At 36.1% G+C, this 26,784-nt stretch overlaps 1 protein-coding gene across 1 annotated transcript in view; it reads left to right on the plus strand.

Annotated features, from left to right (window-relative positions):
* Positions 1–26,784, plus strand: part of HCN1 (hyperpolarization activated cyclic nucleotide gated potassium channel 1) — a 368,665-nt gene that overhangs the window by 272,781 nt on the left and 69,100 nt on the right. The window contains exon 5 of the mRNA XM_027101143.1: positions 20,823–20,969. Within this exon, the coding sequence (XP_026956944.1) occupies positions 20,823–20,969 (147 nt within the window). The remainder of the gene's footprint in view (positions 1–20,822; positions 20,970–26,784) is intronic.

Here is a 26,784-nt window from a genome sequence, read left to right on the forward strand (position 1 = left end):
CCCTTATAAACATAATTCATTAATGTATTGTACTGGTGGGGGATATAGGGTAAGGAAATCCTTTTTCTTAAAATTATATGACTCATATTTATTCTGTGTAAATGACTTTCAGGGCTTATGCTAACAATTATTTTTAATATTGAATACTATATTTCTATATAGTGCTCTTGGGAGATTTTCTTCCACTAGTTTTGGGTTTGTAGCTGCAACCTAGTTTGTTATGGCATTACTCATTTATAGTAACACCCAATCACACAGCTACCTGACTTCCAACTATCTTAAGTAGGTCATTCACAAAGCCAAAAAATAATTAAGCTAAAACACTCCTGAGTCTTAGGGAAATAGGTGTCAACATATAGGTATAAGAAGTGTTTGCATAACTGAATCACAGTGCTGTATACCTGAAACTAACATGATATTGTAAATCAACTATACTTCAAATAAAGAAATACTTTTTTTTTTTTTTTAGAAAGGAGTGTTTGCATTTCTTGCCTTCTCAAATACTTAACACCTTTTTAGCTGGTTTTACCAAAAGCCTTTGTTTCTAGTTTAGTTTGAGCAGGCAGTCTGACAAGTAAGGCCTTAAACGTCAGGTTGCAGGTGATATGTGCAAAACAGACAACTAACTATTTGGCAAGTTATCATTTAAAATATATTAGATCACAGAGAAAGGAGCTAGAAAAACAGCAACAGCAGTAGGCAAGGACAATTTAGTGGAAAGCCAACAGTACCACATAATGAGCCTCTGAAATGAGAAATGAAGCAGAAGCCCAGGGAAAAAGCAATCCAGAAATATGGAAAAATCCTGGCAGTAACTACTGTACTATGTATAGTATAGGAAGTGTTATTTATTCATAATGATTACCAAGGGTCATCAAGAACAATTTAAATTATGTTCAGTGTGCTGTATTTACTCTGGTCATGAAGTAAAGTGTTTGAGAAAGATTTAGAATTGCAGAATTCTAATGTCGTTTGTGCAGAGACCTTTAAATTTGAGATTTGGGGGGCGATAAAGAAATATCTTCATGTTCCTTTGTAGTTAAAACTTTAATATGTTTATATAAGTACCTTAATTTTGTGCCCTTTTATATTTGAACTTCTTTGGCCATATTTCATAGTGTCCTTGTTTGTGCCAGTGCAGGAAATTGTTCCTAATTAGGTTGGACATAAGGCATTCTCTTCAGTCCATGGGAACATTTTTTCCTTAAATTTTACAAGACCTAGTTCAGAAGCCATTTTTAAATTTAACACATTTGTTTTTAAACAAATTAACCAATGCACAAAGTTTCAACTAATCTGAAGAATGGAAATTAGGTTCAAGACAAATGAGAATGTGGATAACTATCCCGAAATCTTAAGTCTTTGAGTTATCTCTTATGTGTTTCAATTTATTCATTCCTGGTTTCTGCCATTTTCCTTGATCTATAATTGTTCATTTTTGCTTGAGCACTTTCCTTGACAGGGAGGTTACAGCTTCACAAGGCACACATTTATTTTGAAATATTTTTAATTTTATGAATATCAAGCCATCTATTAATTTGGCATCTCTCTCTCTCTCTCTCTAGCTTCTAGCCACAGTCCCTAGTTCTGCCAGGGACAGCAGAGCACAATGCTAAATCAAACCCTTTCTTTCAAATATTTTCTTTTCCAGGAAAGCATGCCCGCTTTTCTCAACAAGTCCTAGTATGCATATTTTTTTCTCACATTACAAATTTCTGATTGCTTTCTTCTTGTTTTAGACCAGTAGCTCTCAACCTGGGCTGAACATTTGAATCAACCGAAGCCTTTTAGAAATAATGATGTCAGGAAGCTGCAACATATTTTCACTGGCTTCATTAACATTATGGAACACATAATCCACAGAAAACATGGACACATGTTCTGTGTCTGAAGGACATGGTTCAGAGTTTCAGCTCTTCAGTGAAATTATTGTATGTCCTTAAGCATGTTTTTTTCCCTCCTGTCTCAATATTTTTATGAAGATATAAACATAACCATGTCTGCCCACCTACCTCATGTGGTAGCTGGGAAGAGCAAATGTTCTTTGTAAACTATAAATCATCATAGAAATGTTATCACTGTTATTATCATCACCCAGTAAATTTTTAAACCGTAGATTGCTTTCTAATAATTCTTATTGTCCACATGTCTGCTGACTCAGTAGATTCTCTGACTTCTGTAGCCTTTTCTTTTCTAGACTTGAGATAGTCTTCCCCTCTTCATTATTTACTTAAGTGAAAATCAAACAACCGCAGAACTACTCAACAGATATACACATTTGTGGAAAGTCAGTAAAAAGAATAAAATGGAGAATCTAAGTTATTAAATAGACCACTTGGCTTAGTCATCATTCTACTCTCTTTTTATTTTTTTCATACTATATACACGTGAAACAATATTTATCTTTAGCATCCTTATGTGCTTTGTATTTAGCTGAGAGCACCATTCCACAGTCAAGAGAAAAATTTTTGAGTCTTTGCTCTGTCACTAACAATCTCCTGTGGGCTGACAGAGTTGTAGAGAAAGTACTTGGAAAAGAACAATGCGGTGTATAAATTTAATAAATAGTAAATATTAGTCTGCTTTAGGAAAAGAGCAATTTATAATCATTAACACCTTCAAATACCAAGAAAAATCTATGAGGTTCTAATATTTAAGCATTCGATTTATATTCTCATTTATTTATAACCTCCAATTTCCTCTTCCTTCTTCAAAGACTTGATGCTAAAGTGCAGAAGAGATGTGAAACAATTTATATTTCAACAGTTTTCCTAATCAGAACTATAATATGCTATTAGAGATGTGCTCAGTGTTTTCCGAAGCACTAAAAATATCTGCTTTACTATAGAAAAATATTAAAGTGCTGGAATATTATTTTTAAATTGGGAAAATTGGGAGTCTAAATGAGTCATGTGTTATAGTTAACACTTTATTTTACGGTAATTTGCCGATCCCAAGTTTATTTTCATTTTCAGGGGTCTTATTCCATTCTGTTTTTTTTAATTTGATAATGTTAGGAAAATATATTTGTTATTAAATAAATGTGTGAATAGTTCTGTTTTTCACATTGCGGTATTTTAACATACTCCATTAGCAGTGAAATAGACCCACATGAATACAGTGTTTTATTTTTAAAGGAAAGATGAATCTCATACTATTTTAATTTTTCTCAAGTAAAAATTAGCTGATGCTGTTTGAATTCCACCCAATGAAAGTAAAATTCTAGTCAAACATTGAATCCTCTAGAATAGTATATTGTGTTGCTGTCACTGTTGTTGTTACTAACTTGAAAATTTAACAAAATTCAGAGCTAAAATTATCCATTCCTGGAGGTTCTCCTACATTAGCCTTAGCTCAACTTGAGCTATAATTAAATTTTGTTTTGCTTATGATCCAGAATGATCAATTAAGTCAATGATTTTCACACTTCTTTACCAAGTACAATTAAAGTATAGAGAAATTTAAACACATACACTAGAATGTTTGGAGTATAAACTAAAGCCACTCGTCTCAATATGAAAATTTATTTAAAAATTCAGATTTTACAGTATATTCTACAATTTATCTTATTTTAGTATTACAAGGCTTTACATTTCTCACCACTGAAGAAGACCAATGATTCAGGAATATATGATATATAATTCCACGTCTTCTCTGATACTCTTGTACTCTTTTCTGTATTTCCAGGTTTAAGGTACCATCAGATTGGTTCAGGGAGTAAGGAAAATGGTACTAGGAGAAGCAGCAGGAGGCCAGGTCACATATGGACTTGTAGATCAGTGAAAGATTGTAGCTTTCACTCTAGGACTGGAGTACTTGGAGGGTTTTAAACGAAGACGAGACTTTAAATATGTTTTAATGTTTTAAAACAAACCAGGTTTTAAGCATGGTCAGACTTACCTTTTAGAAGGACAGTACTAGTTACTGGCTTAAGGATAAATCATAGTCAAAAGTTAAAGCAGAGACGAGTTAGAAGACTATTGAAGTCAACTACATAAGAGATAATGATGACTTGGACTAAGTATGTAAGAGTAGGGATGAATAGATGAATATATTAAAAAAGCAGATCCAGGAATATGACTCAGCAATTTAAAAAATTTTATTGATATCTTCAACAACAGGAATGTATTTCAGAAACATCATGCTAAGTGAAAAAGTGCCAGATGCAAAAGATTGCACGTTGTGTTATTCCATTTATGTATAAAATTATCGAAAAAGCAAAATAAATGACAGAGAACAGATCAGTAGTTTTCTAGGACCAGGGGTGGGAGTGTAGGATAACCACAAGGGAGAATGAGGGAACTTTGGGGAGTGATGGGAGTGTTCTAAAATGTGGATATGGCAGTGATTGCTCATGGAAATGTACACTTAAAGTGTGAATTTTATTGTATGTAAATTATACTTCTGTAAAGAAAAATAATGTGCATCCAATAAGATTTGCCTACAGAAGTGGTGTATTAGAGAAAAAAATATGACAAAGCCAACTGCAGTGTTTTTGGTCCCAGCTACCGGTAGGAAGTCATCATTATCTAACAGGCAGAGACAAGGTGTATATATAGTAAAATGAGATTTTGGGGGAGATTTTAAGCTTTGGATGTGTTAAATGTGAGATCCTTATTACACATCCAACTAGAGATGCCAATTAGGCGATTGGACATATAAATCTGGATTGAAAGAAATCTAGTCTGCAGGTACACATTGAGGACTTCACTCTGTATAAATGATATATATAACTTAAATCCAGGAAACTAGGAAAAAGACAATTTGTCTGTCAATGAATGTTGACACAAACGAGAAGGGGGCACCGGAATAATTTCCAAATTCCTTTATCACCTGTCATTTCTATTTAAAATGTCTATAACCCACTCTAGCTGCCCAGCTAAACTATAGGAAAATGCCTGGCTAAAAAGATACTCATTAGCAATGACTACTGATTGAATGAATATACCTCCTTAAGATCATTCAGCACTGAGAAGTAAAGAAAAAAGAAAAAGATCAAACTAGTCTCATCATCTTGAAGTTTCAGATGATTTTGAGTAATTACCATCTGAGGCCATGAATACTTACCAAATGAAACAGACTCTACTTCTATCAGAATAAATTACCAAAAAATCTTATTGATTATTAGGAACAATGCAAACCCCTGATCCCGTTATGATTGAGTGGAAATGGATTGGAAACTGCTTCACTTTGCTGGCCCTGCTCACCTGTCTTTGACTATGGTTATCTGATGACCCATAGGTCCATTTATTGGATCTACTTCTTCACTTTGCTTGGCCAATAGCAAGCCAGTTAACACATGTCTCTTGACTCATCTTCATATTGTATCTGATGCCACTGACCTTGTGGTAGGTCCAATATTTTAATAATCAGCTACTTTTATCTTCAACTAAGATGTTTCCCTGGCAAGCATATTTTGTAGTGTCCTGCTAAATAGTTCTCACTTTAATAGGGCACTTGTGAATTTATGCTAGTTAAATTGGAAGTCTTTGTCATCTGTCACCACTTCAGGAAACAATTTGGAACTTATGATGTTGGCTTGGTTCTGGAAAGCTAGTCAAATTTTATATCAGCCAAAGAATATTTGTTTCATAATGTTAGAGTTAATAAAGTTTGGAAACTTTTCTTTTATAAATTCCATGACTGGTTTTCTGAAAGTGTTTCCTTTCCCTTGATATTATTATGCATGAGGTTGGTTTGCTATCAGACTCAAAGCAGTGTCAATAGATATTATTAAATCAGGGCCAGTTTAAACTACTGTTGTTCAATGTGAATTACATATATAAATTTATATTCATAAATTTATATTTCTGCATGTTGATGTATATGAAGAATACAAACATACATATACATGTGTATTTTCTTTTAATATCAGTTACCAATATGCACCTTTTGTTAAAGGCTGGGCCTTGCTGAAACAAGACCTCTATGCTTTTTCTCATTCTGCAGTGCTATACTTAGCACTTTTTTTCTAATAACATCTCCTTACTCTCTGATAGGTATTTACCAAAAATTATGATAGTAATTATGTAATGTAACTTCTCCATTGGATTAAAAGAGATATTAAAATTGTTCTATGGTAAAACTGACAACTGATCAATACTCAGGTCTGAAACATGGATTTTGACTGGTTGTGCTTATTTATGTGTGTGCTGCTTCATTGCTTCTTAATATGACATCATGTCAGACATGATAAGTACTGTAACATCCATTTCAATCTTGTTTTATATTATGTACATAAAGAATATTATGTTTTTCTCTTTCTGACTTACTTCACTCTGTAGGACAGACTCTAGGTCCATCCACCTCACTACAAATAACTCAATTTTGTTTCCTTTTATGGCTGAGTAATAGTCCATGGTATATATGTGCCACATCTTCTTTATCCATTCGTCTGTCGATGGACACCTAGGTTGCTTCCATGTCCTGGCTCTTGTAAATAGTGCTGCAATGAACATTGTGGTACATGACTCTTTTTGAATTATAGTTTTTTCAGGGTATATGCCCAGTAATGGGATTTCTGGGTCTTATGGTAGTTCTATTTTTAGTTTTTTGAGGAAGCTCTATACTGTTTTCCATAGTGGCTGTATCAATTTACATTCCCACCAATAGTGCAAGAGAGTTCCTTTTTCTCCACACCCTCTCCAGCATTTATTGTTTGTAGATTTTTTGATGATGGCCATTCTGACTGGTGTGAGGTGATACCACATTGTAGTTTTGATTTGCATTTCTCTAATGATTAGTGATGTTGAGCATCCTTTCATGTGTTTGTTGGCAATCTGGTATGTCTTCTTTGGAGAAATGTCTATTTAAGTCTTCTGCCCATTTTTGGATTAGGTTGTTTGTTTTTTTGACATTGAGCTGCATGAGCTCAATATCAAAATTGATACAATATCAAAATTGTAAATTTTGGAGATTAATCCTTTGTCACTTGCTTCATTTGCAAATATTTTCTCCCATTCTGAGGGTTGTCTTTTCATCTTGTTTATGTTTTCCTTTGCTGAGCAAAAGCTTTTAAGTTTCATTAGGTCCCATTTGTTTATTTTTATTTCCATTTTTCTAGGAGGTGGGTCAGAAAGAATCTTGCTGTGATTTATGTCATAGAGTGTTCTGCCTATGTTTTCTTCTAAGAGTTTTATAGTGTCTGGTCTTACATTTAGGTCTTTAATCCATATGCTAACACATATGTATGGAATCTAAAAAAAAAAAAAAGGTTCTGAAGAACCTAGAGGCAGGAGAAGAATAAAGATGCAGATGTAGAGAATGGACTTGAGGACACGGGGATGGGAAAGGGTAAGCTGGGACGAAGTGAGAGAGTGGCATGGACATATATACACTACCAAATGTAAAATAGATAGCTAGTCGGAAGCAGCCGCATAGCACAGGGAGATCAGCTCGGTGCTTTGTGACCACCGAGGGGTGGGATAGGGAGGGTGGGAGGAAGATGCAAGAGGGAGGAGATATGGGGATATATGCATATGTATAGCTGATTCACTTTGTTATAAAGCAGAAACTAACACACCATTGTAAAGCAATCATACTCCAATAAGGATGTTAAAAAAAAAAGATACCCATTAAAAAAAAAGAATATTATGCTTTTAATTTGTACAGAAGGAATGATATCTTTGCCAGAATTGTTCACTTTTGAAAAACAAATTAATACAAAGGAGTGTAAATTTTAAGCATTGTAAAAGCTCCTTTCTTCACCAAATATGTCGCTTCTCCATGGTGATTTCTTGGTGAGTCATTAATTCATTGTCTTCTTTTAGTTATTCTGAGATGATATTTACTCTTAGTAATTGTTGTGTTTCCTCAGATATTCAGTTGCTTTAAATTTGGAAACTATGTACAGTGAAATGGAAACACTTGTATTAAAAACAAACTAGAGAGACTTTCAATGTAAATCAAACTATTACTAATGCTAAGAAATATTTTGACCAGAAATAATGAAGAAAAATATCAGTGATATTTAAACAATGTCCTTAGTTTCAAACTATTAATCTTTTTAATGCACTTATATATGGCTTATGTAAATAATTTATTATCCATTTGTAAAAGCTTAAAAAGTTGGTTGAGGGTGGTGGAACCAGGATATTGGAAATACACTATTAAAAGAAATGTTCAACTCTTCATTGCAGGGTGACTAGATCTTCCCATGGAGGCCCAACGTAACTAAACTTGCATTTTTCCATTGAAGAGTCACACACATACACATGCACACACAGGACATAATGTGACAACAATCAATACACCTAATATTTTTAAAATTTATACCATTTGAATCACTTTAGCCCAAATTATAAGAGCTGCAATCATGGGTAGCCTGTAAGGTTCAACCTTGGGGTGACATGTAACCTCTAGATTTATGACTAACAAGCTTTATGTTTTAGGAAACACTTTGTCCTTCACCATCTAATTTTTAAAAATTAAATGACAAATCATTTAAATTAGAAGCTAAAGAACTATGTTATGGATCTTTCAGCTGCTTCAAATAAGGCATTTTTTCAAATGGAAAAAACAAAACAGAAGACCAGGCATTTTGTCACAGTGAATAGGTATTTGATTTTCCTCTGCAATCTATCACTAAAATTAAAAAAAGAAGTAAAACAGCTTGACTATTTAACATACATTTGCCTTACCAGAGAAAAATAACATTTTTGCTAGTACTTTAAAAAGTACTTTAAATCTGGTACCCAATCAAAACTGAACAATATATTTTACAAAAAAGGATATTTTTGAATGTATATAACTAATCAATTCAGCAAATATTGAACACTTACTGTACATGAGTAACTGTACAAGAGAATAGATGTACAACGGTAAGCAGACACCTCAAGTTGCTTACCGTCTAGTAGAGAATACAGGCAATTTAATAAGCACTTACTTATTTATTTAATATTTATTTGGCTGCACTAGGTCTTGGTTGCAGCATGCAGGATCTAGTTCCCTGACCAGGGATCGAACCTGGGCCCCCTGCATTGGGAGTGCGGAGTCTTAACCACTGGACCACTAGGGAAGTCCCAATAAGCAATTGTGATAGTGGGAAAATAGCCAGGGTATGGGCTTGGTGTTCTGAGAACACAAATGGCCCATCTAGTCTAATCTAGATCCTTAACTACTGTGATATTCTGGTAACCAGAATAAGCATCACCCACGACATTATTAGAAATACCTAATCTCAGTCCCAACCCCATACATACCAAATGCACATCTCTAGTTAGTGAGATCCCCATGTTATTTGAATGTGCATTAAAGTCTGAGCCAGATATTTGGGGAAAATTCTCAGAGGAAGTGATTAAAAATGAACTCCCCAGTTGGCAATATGGTTAGTTTGTGGAGGATAAAGGTAAAATGTGTTGGAAACAGAAAGATGATTGTCCTATAAACCAGATCTATAGCTTAGGCTGATGGTTACATAGAGGAGGTGCGGGGAGAGAAGAGAGATGATTTCAATTTTGAGTATGTTGCATTTGATGTGCCCTTGAGCCATGTTTTGAAGGTAGATGCTTAAGGGGAAGGTAGACATATGAGTCTAGAGATCAGTAGTTAGTTCTCTACTGGAGCCATTGACTTGGAGACTGGTGGTATATTGATAGTGACTGAAGTCATGCAAGTGGGAAGATTTGCTTAAGGAAATATGTGAGGTGAAAATTTTTTAAAAAGGCCTTGGACGCAGTTCTTGGAAACACCAACATAGAAAGACATATCAACAAATAAGAGTGCAGCGGGAAGACAATGAGAAGAGAGGAAACAGGAAAATAATACAGATGAAGAAGCTAAAGGATAAGATCCTTTTCTAGAAGGAAGGGATCAACAGTAACGTCTTAGTTTGGGTTGTCCTACAAAAGCCTAAGAAAAGGATTTGGGTGTAGGTAATTCACTGGGGAGTAATTCCAAGAGGCAAAATGGAGAAACAGGAGGAGTAAGACTAGAGAAAAAGGAAAACCAATGAAGTGTATTTTTATTGAATTGTTTTCTAATGTGAGCAAGTGTAACTTAGTCCTACTGAGACCCTCTGAAGAACCATGCAGAATTCTCCTTATAATCATCTTTTCAAAGGTTGGGAGACTGTGACATTAATCATTAGACTCAAGTCCCTCATTGGTTGAATGTTACCTACATCTCTCTCCATCCCCAAACTCCCATGCAACTCTAGCTGGAGCTGAGCAAGTTTTCTAGGCTTCTCAGAAAGCCCTGAGACAGAAACCCTTAGATGGACTCTCCACCATAATTACAGTTGACATCAGAGTTGGCCAGCTTGCAAGGATAGAGGGATTGCATGGGGAATCATTAGTGTCTGCTACTAGTGTTCAATGCTGTTCATATAAAAATAAGAAAATCTTTGCAAAGTATCTAGTTATTGGTAACCATTGGGAAATTATGGAAATGTAAGGGATTATTAGTGGAATAGAAGGAATGGAAGTTATAATTCAACATTTAAAGTTTCAATGTAAAGAAGACAATGAGATAATGACTGTAGACCACTCTTTCAAGAAATTGATTGACAAAAGGAAGGAGAAAAATAGGGTGTTAGATGGAGGACTACTTGTGCTCAATTGAGAGCCATTTTTTGAAGACAGGAATATCATGTAGTGAGTAAACAGCACAAACTTTGGATCCAGATTGCCTGGGTTCGAATCCTAGCTTCAACACTAATTAGCTGCATGACTTTACACACATTATTTAAATTCTCTGTGCCTCAGTTTCATCATCTGTAACATAAACATAATGGTAACAACTCATAAGGTTGTAAACAAGTAAATATGAGTAAACTGTTGAGTTCCTGGAAAATAGTTTATAATATCCAAGGGTTAGATATTATTTTTTATTATTATTAATAAAATAATATATTTTATTATTTAAAATATAATGAGTATATTTAAAAGCTATTTGGCTGGAGCCAACATGTATAGAGAACACTGAAGATATAAGATAGAAAGTATAGCAGATAGGGTAATTGTTCTGTGGAGGGATGGGGAGAGGATATTCAAACCCAGTTGAAAGATTAGCTTCAAATGAGAGAAAAGACACTTCTTTCATTGTTGCAAGACCAAGAAGGAAAGAGGGAGAAAAAATAGGTGAGTTTCTAAATGAGTTAATACATGTGCTTGTGTGAAGTCTTCTATCTCTCTTTGAAATTTTAGGTAAGGTCATTATCTATGAATGAAAGAATTTGTTGCGGGAGGGAAATAAAACAGCATAGTATGTTTTAAATGGTCCTATTGGAAAATGAAAGGTGATTAGGTGATCATCTTATGTCAATCTGTACTCATTGAATTAAGGATCAAAATCACTTTCTTATTTGCAAACACACACACAGACACACAGGTGTGAGTGCACACCCACACACACACCAAGAAAAATTGCAGTAATAGAGATCAAAGCCATTCAGAGCAGGAAGACACTCTAAAGGATTTCTAAAGTAACCAAGCACACATTTTAACTCTATTATAATGATAATAATGACTGTTTCAATTTCCAGCAGTCATCTATCCCCCTGACCTTTATTCTATAATGGCTAAAATTAACTTTCTAAAAATGTTTTATATGAACAATTTATTTACTTTGTAGTTAAGCATTTTCTTGTAATTGCTAAATACATTGAACTCTCGTTACTATTATGGTTTTCAATTACTTAGTTAAGTCTTAATACTCTGACTTTTGGAAAACTTTTTGAAATCTGGCCATTTTTAAGTCAAACTATTAGAAGAAACAGAGGAAGAAAGAAAGAGAGGGAGAGAGAGAGAGAAGGAAAGAAGGGAGGGAGAGTGGGAGGGAAGGAGGGAAGAAGGAAGAGCTATGATATACAATTTCCAACTTTTTTTAAATCTTGCTTTTATATTCAAATATATTTTGTGAAATATCTAAATAGATAGTGAGTGCTAGATTCCATAAATAAGATGGCAAGTGTCTGTTTATAATGGAAGAGATCATTCTGGATGGAAGAATAACCATTTTTATCTGGTAATATTTTCTGTAAGGATTTTAAGATCACCTGTTAGGTTGTAATTTTGATAGCTTTCTAGGTCAAATAGATACATATTCACTATCACAAAAAGCTTTCCCTGTATGCTGACAGCTGAAGAATTCACTGTCTTACAAAGAAACCCATATTTGATTACCCAGCTTTCCAAAAAGATAAAGTAGAATGAAGATAAAAATGGAATTATCCCACTCAAACTTCTGCAGAAAAATATAACTTTGCAACCATCGAATTTTCTTCATGTACGATTAGTCTTTAATTTTGTTTGCATTTAATATGTTGGAAGTCAAATTTAGGTGTATTTGGATTCCTTTATCATTATATGACTTAGTCTAATATGACTATGATGCTTAAAAGAATTTCACAAAATAACTAGGAATCCATTTTTTGCTAAAGGAAACTTTTTCCTCAGTAAGTATGAATTGAACATTTTGCTGTTTATAACATTGTTTTTGAAAATGATTCAGTCTGCTGTAAATATTTTAGAAATAGTATTGTAAAGCACAGGGAACTCTACTCAGTGCTCTGTGGTGACCTAAATTGGAAGGAAATCCGAAAAAGACGGGATATGTGTATTCATTTAGCTGATTCACTTTGCTGTACAGCAGAAACTAACACAACATTGTAAAGCAACTATACTCCAATAAAAATTAATAAAAAAAATAGTACTTGGTAAACTCACTTGCATACAACCTAGCTTTTTAATGTATATATAAAAAGGGATTCATTTATTTATTTTTTTTTTTTTTTTTTTTTTTTTTTTGCGGTACGCGGGCCTCTCACTGTTGTGTTGTGGCCTCTCCCGTTGCGGAGCACAGGCTCCGGACGCGCAGGCTCAGCGGCCATGGCTCACGGGCCCAGCCGCTTCGCGGCATGCGGGATCCTCCCGAACCGGGGCACGAACCTATGTCCCCTGCATCGGCAGGCGGACTCTCAACCACTGCGCCACCAGGGAAGCCCGGATTCATTTATTTTTAAATGTAGGATCAAAATAGCTTCAGTTACCATGTAAATAAATGTCAATATTAAAAATATCTTTGTAAAAATTAAGATAGCTTAGTCATAAATCCAATGATGATTGGCTTAAACATTAAAAATGAAAAAAGTAATTGATTATTGGTTTTTGAAAGGAAATTTTAAATATTTTATTTTTATTAATTATTATTTTGTAATTATGTTTAAAATCTACAACATATAATCATTTGAATATAAAACTTACATTAATTTTTTATTCTGTAGGAAGAACAACATTTCAGACACCATTTTTTTTTTTTTTTTTTCCCATTATGCGGGCCTCTCACTGTTGTGGCCTCTTCCGTTGCGGAGCACAGGCTCCGGACGCACAGGCTCAGCGGCCATGACTCACGGGCCCAGCCGCTCTGCAGCATGTGGGATCTTCCCGGACCGGGGCTCGAACCCGTGTCCCCTGCATTGGCAGGTGGACTCTCAACCACTTTGCACGTGTTTTTATTAATTTCTGCTATTTCCTAATTGTTAAAAGCATTTTGGAATTATAGGAAGGCAGTTTCTCTTTTACAGTCAATAATTTCCTCCTCATTATAGCTGTGTTTGACATAAAGACTAACACAGATTCAGACAGAAACCACAGATTCTTTAAAGAACAAATTAATCCACTTTAATTGCAATAAGTTAGAGTTAAGAATCTCAAATTTAATCAATTTTCTCTGAATTATAAACAATACTAACCAATAATAATAAAATACAAATCCACAATTTCCATCCATGTGGAAGAACCTCCCTATCTGGCATCTTCCATTGATACCATTATTATTACTGAAAGAAGGCGAAGATCACATTTTTTGTTTCCTTTATCAGAAGAATTTTCAGAAAGTGTGCAACAAACCAGATTTTCAATCAGTGAATACTTGAGAACTTAACTATTTGCAAATATGTTAGCAGAGTCAGTGGTGAGCAAGATAGGCAAGGACAGACATGTAACAATTGCAGGTGCCCTTAGCATAACTAAGGGGTAAACTCAGCATTGTCTATAAGTGTATACCTAGGGACTTTACATGGCCTAGGGAGTCAGAGAATACTTCCTTGACATAGTACATTTGAGGAGAGAGTTAAAGGATGAATAGATATTAGCCATGAAATTACGTGGTGGAAAAACATCTCAGACTGAGGAAACAGCATGAGCATACAGCTACCAGGGTAAGTTTAAGAATATGAAAGACATTTAATATACCAGGGCATAGCGAACAAAGGGGAAATGCACGTGATAGAGCAGGAGAGGCCCACATAGGCCAAGGAAGTTGGACTTGATCCTGAAGGCAATGGGAAGCTATTAAAAGGCCTTAAGGAAAAGAGTGACAATAAGCTTAGCATTTTAAAAAGATTTCTCAGGACCTTTTTTTTTTTTAGATTCCATATATATGTGTTAGCATATGGTATTTGTTTTTCTCTTTCTGACTTACTTCACTCTGTATGACAGTCTCTAGGTCCATCAAGTGAAAGAGTAGCATGGACATATATACACTACCAAATGTAAAGTAGATAGCTAGTGGGAAGCATTCGCATAGCACAGGGATATCAGCTCGGTGCTTTGTGACCATCTAGAATGGTGGGATAGGGAGGGTGGGAGGGAGATGCAAGAGGGAGGAGATATGGGGATATATGTATATGTATAGCTGATTCACTTTGTTATACAGCAGAAACTAACACACCATTGTAAAGCAATTATACTTCAATAAAGATGTTAAAAAAAAAGATTTCTCTGGATTATGGAAAATAAATTAGGATTGTAAGAAGGCATGTGCAAATTGATACAGAGAATGTAGTTAGGAAGCTAGGAATTAGTTTAGAGGATGAATAAAGTTACTTTGACTAGATTGATAATAACGGTGATGCAGGGGAAAGGAAAATTATTGAAACCTTTAGCAGGTAGAATTTACATGATTTGATACTATCTTGAGGATTAGGATGAAGGAGTAGGGGATATTAAAGTAGGGGTGATTCAGTTGTCTGGTAAGTGTATCATTTCATGAATATAAAAACAATATAAATGTGACTAAAACTTTTTTTTTTAGACTTTTGGAATTGTTGACATTTACCATGCTATCATTCTAGCTCTACGCTTTTAACTAGAGTGCGTCAGAGAGATGGTTACATTTGCTGTTTCCATTTTCAGTTCTTACTTCTAAACATTTGCAAACTGTTTTGAATTGCCCCCACTTCTGATGTACACACACAGTCCAATGAAAGCACTGAGTGCAAAGACTCCAAAAATTTTACTGAACCTAAATCCAGTGGATACTTTTCAATTCCCCTGTATTGTGACATCCCAGATTTTTCAGGAATAAAAGGATGCCTGAAAATTACTTTCTAACTTCATGTATTAATATATTTCTAAACTGAATGCAATAAAATTATGAAGATAGAAGCTCAAAGAATTGAAAACATATTTGGAATTAAAATGAGTTCAAAGAACTTCAGGAAATATTGGGGAATGTAGAGAAAATGTGGGAAATCTAGGGAAATGTAGGGGGAAATGCAGGGAAAGAATATATGAAATAAGTGATGAGAAACATGGACCATATCCAGCAAAGTGCATCAATTATCCAAAGGCTCAGTATCCAACTAGACTTCAACCTAGAATTCTGTATGCAGTCAGGTTATCAATCAACTTTGAGTTTAACAGAGACATTTTCAGAGAAGAAATGGTTCCAAAAAACTATATCCCACTCAGTATTTCTTAGTTGTTTACTTAAGGATTGGTTCCAGCAACATGAATAACTAAACCAAAGGAAAAACATAGGGTCTAAGAATAGTGAACCCAACCAGGGATGTTGTAAAGAGAAATCCTACAGAAAAATCTCTAAAGAAAACTCAACAACTATTGGGTAGGATAAGAAGGCTGGAAAAAAAAAAAAAAGAAACTAAAATAAGAGCTAATTATGCAAGAAATGAAAATCATTAAAAATCCATGAAACAAAAGGAAATGTCATCAAATGTTCCACTTGGCATCATGATACATGGTCAAAGTAATGTAAACACTTTATGGGTTTGGTAGGTTTAATTACGGGTACAAAATTATAATCCACCTTTATATCATAAAAGTAGAGATGACAGAAGTTAGAAAGTAGGAGTGAAGGAGGGAGTTTGTTACTTTCATCTGGTAAATGTGTCTAGAGTTCTCTGAACAAGAAATAAAAGTATAAATAGATTATGTAAAGTTACAAAGGAGATCAAGGGAACAATTAGCACTAGTGACACAGGTATAGCATGAGAAAGGGGGTGAGAAGATACAGGGAACTGTAAGTAGTTAAACCACTTTGTCATGGCAAAAAGTCAATAAATGATGCCTATTATTAATCCATATAAGAAATAGAGACAGAAGCATATTGCTTGGTGATACCAACTAAACACCTTTTTAAAAATGGTGACAGGGGCTTCCCTGGTGGCACAGTGGTTGAGAGTCCGCCTGCCGATTCAGGGGACACGGGTTCGTGCCCCGGTCCGGGGGGATCCCGCGTGCCGCGGAGCGTCTGGGCCCGTGGGCCATGGCCGCTGGGCCTGCGCATCCGGAGCCTGTGCTCTACGACGGGAGAGGCCACAGCAGTGAGAGGCCCGCGTACCGCAAAAAACAAACAAACTAAATAAATAAATAAATAAATAAAAATGGTGACACGGGAGAAGTGAGACTGGTGGGTTTGACAATGGAATGTTGCCATTTGTTATAATCACTCTATTAGGGCACATTTTTAATATTGTCAAGGCGGAAGAAAACTTTCCTTTATCCTTCTAGGTTCTTCTGTCCAGTCTAAGAATTAAATTGACATGAGCCAGTTACAGGTGAAAATCAAATTTTATTTCTCATATGTACATGAATCCCACATACTTGATAGGGTCAGAGACCCCACATACAGGAGAGGTTCAGAGACAAAGAGGTAAAGTAAGGTATATATGCCATCCTGGGCTAAGGAATGGGAGAGGGGCCTGGAGCTCTCAGAAACAGGAGGATAATTCATAGGATGATAAAAAGAAGAGCAGTTGTTGGGTAATTGGATGTTTGTCCTGCCATACAGATGGGACCACTTAGATAAAATGTATCTCTGGTAATAACCCTTTTTCTTGGAAGAATCCCCAATTTAAATTATCCTAAGTAGTTAAGGGAGGGACAGTAGTTTCTCTTGAGCCTCTGGGTCCCCACTGCCTTTAGCACATAACCCACATGCCAAAATGTCACATCTTGAAAAAGCCTGTTCTGAACCCCTAAAATATCATGTACATGCATTATAGATATAGATATAAAATTTTAATTGAAGAGAACATTTAAAAAATAATAGTACCTTAGAATTTTAAATGGTATTTGTTTTATAGTCTTTTAAATCTGATACAATGAATTTTTGATTTTATATATTCAAGAAAGAATTGTATTTGCATCTTTGCTTTTGAGTGGCCCCCTCCCCTTTGAAACTTTATCCTTCTTTGGATTTTGCTCATCTAGCTTTTCTGGTCCTGTTCTTACATCGTGCTAGCTAATGTGAGTTCCCTTAACTTGTCAAACTCCATGACTCAACTGCTTTTAAAATATAGGTTCCACTTTTTGTCTTTTTATGTCTTCACTTGACGCATCCTTAGTGATCCCTTAGTCATTGGCTATGCGTATATTTTCTCTTCTAAGTGCCTGACCTACATATAAGCATTAGGATGTGCCATGGGCATCTTAAACTTAACTTGTCAGAAACTGAATTTCTTTTCTTTCCCCTACTCTCCCTCAAACACAGGCACAGATTTCCCCAAAATGATTAAAATGCTACTTAGTTTTAATGTTGTCTCCCATAACCCTGAGATACATGCAAAAAAAGGGAGAAATCTAGAGCTTCAGTATGCCAGTTAAAGTTAAAGATTCTCAGGACTTCCCTGGTGGCACGGTGGTTGAGAGTCTGCCTACCGATGCAGGGGACATGGGTTCGTGCCCCGGTCCGGGAAGATCCCACATGCCGCGGAGCGGCTAGGCCCGTGAGCCATGGCCTCTGGGCCTGCGCGTCCGGAGCCTGTGCTCCGCAACGGGAGAGGCCACAACAGTGAGAGGCCCTCGTACCGCAAAAAAAAAAAAAAGATTCTCACCACCCCAAGCAGTGTTTGGGCAAGCACTCTATTGAGAAAAGTGAGCAGAGATTACTTGATACCTACTGGTTTTGAAGAACACTGAATCCTTTATTTGGCCAGAACTGAAAGGACGTTCATCAATGCCGTAAGTGACAGCCCTGTTGTCTGAAGTTGTTTTATTGTTTTCCCAAGTTCGGAAGTTTGACAGAGCTCACCAGACTCCATAGATTATACTCATATGAGGCTTTCGTTTAAAGGCAAAGTTCAGTGCAACAGAGAAAGAGAATGCCAACAAGCATCAGAGGCCCGAGGGCCTTTCCCCAGCACCCTCCCTGTGGGCTCAATCTCTGGGACCCTGGAGCATACTGACTCACTGGCCTGAACCACCAAGATCTGTGCAAGGAGTCTTGCTTTGGGGAGAGCTCACCAACAAAGCTCTCAATAGCTCTTTAAATAGTCCATCCAAACTAGTCAAACCAAGCAGGTTATTTGCAAATCATTAGTGCAGAAGTTAGCCTGTGGATCTCCAGTGGAGTTTCAGAATCTAAACAGTACCTCAAATATCCCACTGCCCTCTTCTTGGCTAAGAGTAAAAATCAGATACAAAGATGTCTCTAAAAAAGTTTCTTGTAGAAAGGGCCACTGAAGCGTCTTTCCTTTGGACCAGCTGCATGAGGGGTCAAAGCAGGCTGAATCTGGGCTTCCCTGGTGGCGCAGTGGTTGAGAGTCCGCCTGCCGATGCAGGGGGCACGGGTTTGTGCCCTGGTCTGGGAGGATCCCACATGCCGCTTAGCGGCTGGGCCCGTGAGCCATGGCCACTGAGCCTGTGCGTCCGGAGCCTGTGCTCCGCAACGGGAGAGGCCACAACAGTGAGAGGCCCGCGTACCGCAAAAAAAAAAAAAGAAGGCTGAATCTGAGGTCTCTAGCTAAGGGTGGGCTACCAAGGTTAGCATACAGATTCTGACTTCTTCAGGAAAAATTAACCCAGTCCTTCTCAAGTATATACTAGAAGCCACTTACACACAATGACAGTGACAGCATTGGTGCCTAAATTCAGAATGCCTAAATCATAATCAAGTTGCTTCAGAGATATATATATGTAGGCCTGCAGGCTTTAAATACTTCAGGGAACAGTCTGGTGACCAAATAAAGGAATCTCATGACAAAGTTGTATTTCCTTTGAGAATACTAAACTCTAAAAGGGAATGTCCAAAAATATGAATGTTATGTGTAAGGAAATTATGTAAAAAAATTTGAAGAAATACAATACACTGGGTTGCTGTTTCCCATTAGATATATGTATTATCAATTACCAGTTGTAATTACGGTAATTATGGGCAAGGAGTCCAGTCACCTAGATCTTCTAGTCTGAGCTCTGTTAACAGGAAAAGATTTGAAAAAAATTTTTCATAGATAATATGTCAAATGTGTTGTGTTTAAGCAAAGATTTTTATTCCAGTATCTTCATCCAGTTTTATTACCTACCTTTTTATTTGTACTCAGTTTTATCATCCATACAATGAAACTAATTCTGGGGGTCTAACTGATTTTTTCAAAGTATAGTCTTATGACCACCTGCATTTGAAACATCGAGGGAATATTTCTCAACCTTAAATGTGTATGAATCATCTGGGGATCTTTCTTAAGATGCAGATTTCACAGCTCTGAGGTAAAGCCTGAAATTCTCTTCTAATAAGCTTCCAAGTAATCTCCATGCTTCTATGTTCCTGTTTGATTTGCAGGGATTTTTTAAAGTGCGTATGTATATGTATATGTATATGAGTATGTATGTAAACTTACAAAGGCAGGTACCTCAACGGAATCAATATCTGGAGTTAAGAATGCAAATCTGGGGGTTTCCCTGGTGGCACAGTGGTTGAGAGTCCGCCTGCCGATGCAGAAGACACGGGTTCGTGCCCCGGTCCAGGAAGATCCCACATGCCATGGAGCGGCTGGGCCCGTGAGCCATGGCTGCTGAGCCTGCGCGTCCGGAGCCTGTGCTCCGCAACCGGAGAGGCCACAACAGTGAGAGGCCCGCGTACCGCAAAAAAAAAAGAATGCAAATCTGCATTCCCAAAAGACAGCCTCACCCCAAGTTTTATAAACAATCAAGTTTAAGTACTACTTGTTTAAATGAAATTAAATGTCTAAGTTTCAGCTATAAAATTATGTGGATCTAGTCTCGTTCTGATATTTTTCTACGTCCTACATTGAAGCCTGACACAGTCTCTTAATTTGTAGGGCACGTGTTGCTTGAGTATCTATGACCTGCAAACGGTTGCCAAGCTTTCTGCCTCCAGATTCAATTGTTAATCAGGTCTGATCTTTTGCTATAAAGGTCTAAGATAAGACCTTTTGTACTATCCAAAGTTATGGGATTCTTTCTCCAAATGAAGAGCTAAACAGCAACTTCATACTTCTTTTAGAACTCAGCTCAAAAAAAATCCAAAAAATAGCATCACATTTTGTTTTCTTGCCTCATCACTGGCTTTTCTGGGGCTGCACCCAGTTACCTCTGAGCTCCTTCCATGCTTCCTCTCTATAACATCTCAGGTCTTTACAGGAAATGTTCACCTAAACAAATGCTTTCTACAGTCTGTCACACAGAGTAGGTACATTACAACCTAGTACATTATTTCCTTCCCCTTAAAGGATTTCTTCTTTTTGTTACTGTTACTATTGAATATAGCACAACAAGGTAACACGACGATTTCTCATACAGCCTAACAATGTTTTCTAATTTCCGTTTTTCCTTTCCTTACAGTATAAGCAAGTGGAACAATACATGTCATTCCATAAGTTACCAGCTGATATGCGTCAGAAGATACATGATTACTATGAACACAGATACCAAGGCAAAATCTTTGATGAGGAAAATATTCTCAATGAACTCAATGATCCTCTGAGAGAGGTAAGATTTATAGTCCTCGGTCTCCATGTACATGATCATTGTTTACTTTCTCCTTTCCTGGGAAATCCTCAATTCCATGTTTTGACACTACTTAAAAGAAAAATTAAAATTTAATGTTAAAACATCTTGTTTGTTGCCCTTATTTGCCCTTATGTTCTCCCATTTACAGGCACTTATGTTAAAAAAAAGACTGGAAATTGTTCTAATTATGATTCTCAGGATATCATTTTATTTTCTGTATCCCTAGTTAGAAAGTCCCTTCTTGTGTCCCCATTGTCCATATCTTCCCAGTTTTCCACTCTCTCATCTCATGCTCACCAAACTGTTTCGTTAACTTCTTTTTGATTTCTACTTTCCTCCTATCTTCATTTTCCTTGTTCATCTCCTGGACCCTGATCACAGACTGACCTGACCAGTTATGAGTAATTCATTTCCTGTTACCTCACTAAAACACTTGGCAATATCAATAACCACCTCTTTGCCTTGCATCTCCTTTCCATTCCTCCCTAGAAGTCTTCGCTCTGCCCACTAGAATGTACAGGTCACCCCTAGATCAAAGGAACATTCTCTTGACTGTTTGTGTTTCTTACACTGTCTTTCTCTTTCTCCATTCTTTTACTACCAACCTTCTCAAAAGATTACTTTATAATTATTGCATTGTGGTTCAATCTCCACTTCTTTACCAAAATTGTTTCCTTGAAAATTATAAGTGAACATTTAATCTTCAAATCCTTTGTCTTTGAGCCATTGGTAGTTCCTTTAAACTCAATAAAACACATATCCTGAACCTCTTTTGGGAGCTTTTTAACACTAAGCCATTACTGAGCCATTGGCTTTCATTTTGAATTTCTGAGTTTTATTCTCATATTTATTTCATCTCTGCAGTTCTATAAATTTGAGCTCCAAGTTCTTGCCATAACCTCTGTTTTCTTAAAAGCTACATGATATCCCCTTGCCATGTATGTATAGTAGGCTATGTGTTAGTCATTATCTTCCATCACTAAACCATTTATCCTTTGAAGTCTCTCTCTCTCTCTCTCTCTGTAAATGTTTTAGTTATTCCTTCGAGTCATTTGGAATGTAAAATTTTTGTCTTTTTAAAAAATCTTTCTTTGCTCTGCACATCTAGTCGATTACCAAATGCTGTCAATTCACTGTGACAGCGTATCTTACATCTATGCCCTTGTCTCCTTTCCCAAGTCCCTTACCCTAACCTAATTCCTCTCACATGGACTATTTGCAGTATCCCCTTAGTTTACCTTCCAACCTTTGGTCTGTTTTCTCTAACTACCATTTAAAGCAGCGATGCCAGATTAATCTTCTTTTATGTGTAAGAGCTAGTCATGTCTCTGCTCAGAAATGTTCAGTCTTTACATTACAAATTAAGTCAACTATAGCCTCCTTAGGCTCATATTCTAGCCCTTCTATGCTCTGATCCTTGCTGAATTTCCAGCTTTATTTTTCCCTATTGCCATACACGTTCCAAAGTGACCTATAGCCAAATTGTGCAACTTACGGTTTTGAAAAACCAATTCTAATTTCTCAACTTGCATCGTACATTTTCCAGATGTTTCTCATCTGTTGGCAAAGGTAATAAATAATATTTCTTTATTTATACCTCCTCTGATTGTCCAGACTAGATCTGGTCTCTCTTTCCCTAACCCCCAGTGCACTGAGTCCATAATGCTTGTGTGCTACTTTCCATTTTGTCTATTATCACAATTTTTCCACATTAGTTTCCTCCACTTTTGTCTTGAAAGTTCTTTAAGAGCAAAGACCATTTAATCTATATTTTAAATTTTTCTTGAAATTCCGACTACATGTAGCATATGTTAAAGAGTCAATAAATATTTCTATTTCAACTAACATCTTTACCATTTATAACTATCCCTAAGTATCTGCATCCATTAAAAGTTATTTGTATTTTTTTAAGCCTTAAGACATCAGTTAAGAGTTTTGGAAAGAGAAGGAGCTAAATATCTGCTATTGATTAGCTTATTTTCTCTAGAGTCCTCAATCAAATAAGAATGTACAGATATTTTTGCTTTGAGAAATAGAGTCAAAACTTCGTATTTTTTACACTACCAAATGTAAAATAGATAGCTAGTGGGAAGCAGCCACATAGCACAGGGAGATCAGCTTGGTGTTTTGTGACCACCTAGAAGGTTGGGATAGGGAGGGTGGGAGGGAGACGCAAGAGGGAGGAGATATGGGGATATATGTATATGTATAGCTGATTCACTTTGTTATAAAGCAGAAACTAACACACCATTGTAAAACAATTATACTCCAATAAAGATGTTAAAAAAAAGTAATGTATCATTTAAAAAAATAATCTATCAGTATGCTTTGCTTTATCTCTCTGTAGGATTACAGAATTTATTTTAAATCCAAATTCTTTTCACTAAGAGGCAGAAGTTCAGGACACTAGAACCAAGTTGGGTTCTAAAGGTCGTGGGGGGATTCAAAGGCAGGGTAGGACAGACCATAGCATGGAGACAAAGGTAATTGAAGAGACAGTATCAGGGATTAAGATGGATCAATAGGCAGAAGGACACAGTAAAACTAAAAATTTATTTCAAAGAAGCAGAAAAGTAAGGATTCTATCATAAAATGTCATTGAGGGAATACAGAAAGCCAATAGAAAAAGTGAACATAAAAATGAACCCTAAGAAGCTGCGTGCTTAAACGGGAAACATTCCTCCCTGCTAAAAATGCTCAATGTAATGTAAAATCAGGATAACAAGAAAATGTTCTTAATCGTGTGTATGTTATTAACTGCTTTATCTTGCCATACTTTAATTTACTCTGATCTTCAGTGGAAAAAATTCCACTTTTCATTTTTATCCCCTTAAAGCCATCAATAGACATACCTCCAATTTTCTCAATTCCTACAACTATTCTGTCATTAAGTTAGACTGATTTTTTCCTTATATTTGCAAATGCCATAGTTCAGGGTCTCAGCATCTTTTACCTCAACTTCTGAAGTGCACTCACTGCTTTTCTTCCTGCCTTTGATGTCAATTAGCTCAAATGCATCCCATCTCAGGGCTACCATATTGATTGATGTACAACACTAGTTTGACATTACTTTCTTCTCAGAGCCTAACCATGACCTCCTATCCCCTTCAAGAAAAAGTTCAAGCTGCTTGACATGGCACCTGAGATGCTCCCTGGTCCGCCTCCATCTTCATTTCTTTACATTCATGCTTCATCAACAGAAAATTGTTGATAATTTCCTGGCGGGGTGGGGAGAAATGTTGCTGATTGCGTCTTTGCCTTTCTTCATGCTACCCTCTCTATCTTCAATCCTTTCTACCCAGCTTACCTTCAGCTTTCCATCAAACAGTCTTACCAGGCAGAAGCTTCATACGTTTTCCCCGACCATTGTCTATCACTGTATTTTCATTTGTCAGTTTACTGTTTGTCTCTTTCAAGACTGTGAGCTTCTTGAGGATAGAGACCATGCCATAATATCTCTGTATCTCTAATGACTAAGTATTTGATAGGAGCTCATTAAATATTTATTGGGTGAATGGTCTTTAACAGAATTATGAGTGAAAAACAGGGTAAGAATCATGGCTACTTAATAAGATTAGAGATCCTAGAAGTAGAAGCATGAAATGCTCAAACACTTAACACCTTAAAAAGGTGAAAACAATGTTCTCCATTTGTTCATCTGTTCTTCAGCTGTTGCTCTTCGGGCATCAGAGTCACACAAAAGCCTAAATTTAATGTGAATTAAGACTTTAGAGGAACAGGAAGAGTAGAATAGGAAAGTAAGCAAAGACATTGGCAGAGAGATAACAGAAGTCATTATTCAAAATGAAACCTAGATGTAAAACAGCCAGACATGTTTTATGCAGAAAAGTTCAGTAAGAACAGTGGGAAATATGTCTTGCTCCCTATTAAATTGTAGTCTTATATACCTGCTATATTCAGGTCATAGTGGTAGATCACAAGAAATATTTTAAAAGTAGTAAAATACATCATTCCACCTTTCAAAAGCTGTCTTCCAATTTAGAAGATGAGGCGTTAATCTGTGCAAAGATGTATTTTGGTCCCTGTTGTGCCTCTAGTGTCCACAAAGTGCCTGGCACTTTGAAGTCACACAATAGAAGACACTGAATGATTGCTACAATAAATATAAAATGAATGAAACTAGGATACTTAGAAAGGGAAAGCTAGATTATTTGATATGTATTTTATAATAAAAGGTAAAAATGTAAGACTTGCATTGTGTGCACATACACACACCACATATAATTGTTAATCATATATTCAAGTTAGAGCCAACAACCAGCTTATATTTTAACAAGACTTTTAACTTAAAATGCCTCATTGTCCAGAAGGCTCATTTTTAAGAAAGTATTTTGCATAATTTGAGGTGCTAATATACACTTAAGAGCAGTGATTTCTGCTAACACAAGTCTGGGTACTCAGGGATATACAAAAGTGAAGGGCAGGTCAAACTTCAGATTCTAAAAAACTTATGCAAAAAACCCATTGCTTTAAAATATAGAAAGAAAGTAAAATGCAATGCTTATGAAAATGAAAATTATTTACTGATAATCAATTAAATCTATAATCACTCATAATCAATTAAATCTATATTATGCTATATCCAGTTTATTCCCCAGACTTTTTTCTCAATGTGTTTGAAAATTTTTAAATATGAAGAATCTCTAAGATGTAAAATGGCAGGAAGAATATCATTTGTATGACCTTTGAAAGCTCTTACCAAAAACTCATACCATGCATATGCAAATTAGTTCAGCTAGTAGATATTTTGAAAGCACTACTTTATTGAAAGCATTTCTGTGCAGAAATTAGGTGATTTATCTTTTTCATAAATTGGAGACAAATTGCTGAAAAGCCTTCAACAAATACCTGACTCATTGTTCAAATCTCAGTACAAATGTTACCTGGGGCCTTCCGTGAGAAGTTCATCTAGATTAATTTCCTTGCAGTCATTCTCTATCACATCATCCTTGTTGCTGTGTACACATCACTCTGTTGCCTTGTTGTCCCTTTTTATTTATGTGTTAATTCTCCATTCTTGGAACTCGGGATCCAAGAAAGCAAGGACTTTGTCTTCCTTGATTTCCATGATAGCTCTACTCCCTAGATAGTACATATTTAATAACTACTTATTGGATAAATAAACAAAAGCAAATTTAAAAAGGATCTCAAAGAATCATTGATTATTAGGGCTTGGAGAGAGCATTTTGTAGACACAACAGAGATGCTGGCATGCATAAGAAAAGTGATGCCCAGAACTATGAAGTACTGTGGCCACCGAACTTTCTTAGTATCACTTTAGATTGTACTATGGAGAATATGGTTTCTAATATATAACAAAAGGATGCTGGCATCTTTAGATTCCTCTGTGATTTTGTTTTGATATATACACTGTAAGCAAGAAGGACCTATTTTGCATGTGGTTTTTTAAATTTTCTTTTAAACTTTCTCAAGGTTTATAAACATTAGTGATTTATTGCAAAGTAAACCTGGGGGGTGGGGGAATATTCCAACAGAGTACCATTATAAGAAGTATGTAAATGTTTTGTCCAATCTCTATAGTAATATCCATGGGATAGATAGAAAATAAATACTATTTTTCTTACATCGCTATGCCAGTTGTGCCTAGCATATTGTCGGTGGCTCATAAAACAGAAGTTGCTGGATCCCCTGTCCAAACCTAAGTAGCGAGCCACCTCAAGATGTAGAAGATTCAGTGTGGCAGATAAATCTGTGTGTTCTTCATCCTCGGACTAGACCATTTGACCCGAGCACTGACCCCACTGGCATTATC

This window comes from Aethalodelphis obliquidens, unplaced genomic scaffold, assembly GCF_003676395.1.
Source record: "Aethalodelphis obliquidens isolate GAN/ISIS:26980383/991018 unplaced genomic scaffold, ASM367639v1 scaffold4, whole genome shotgun sequence".
Classification (NCBI taxonomy): Eukaryota; Metazoa; Chordata; class Mammalia; order Artiodactyla; family Delphinidae; genus Aethalodelphis; species Aethalodelphis obliquidens.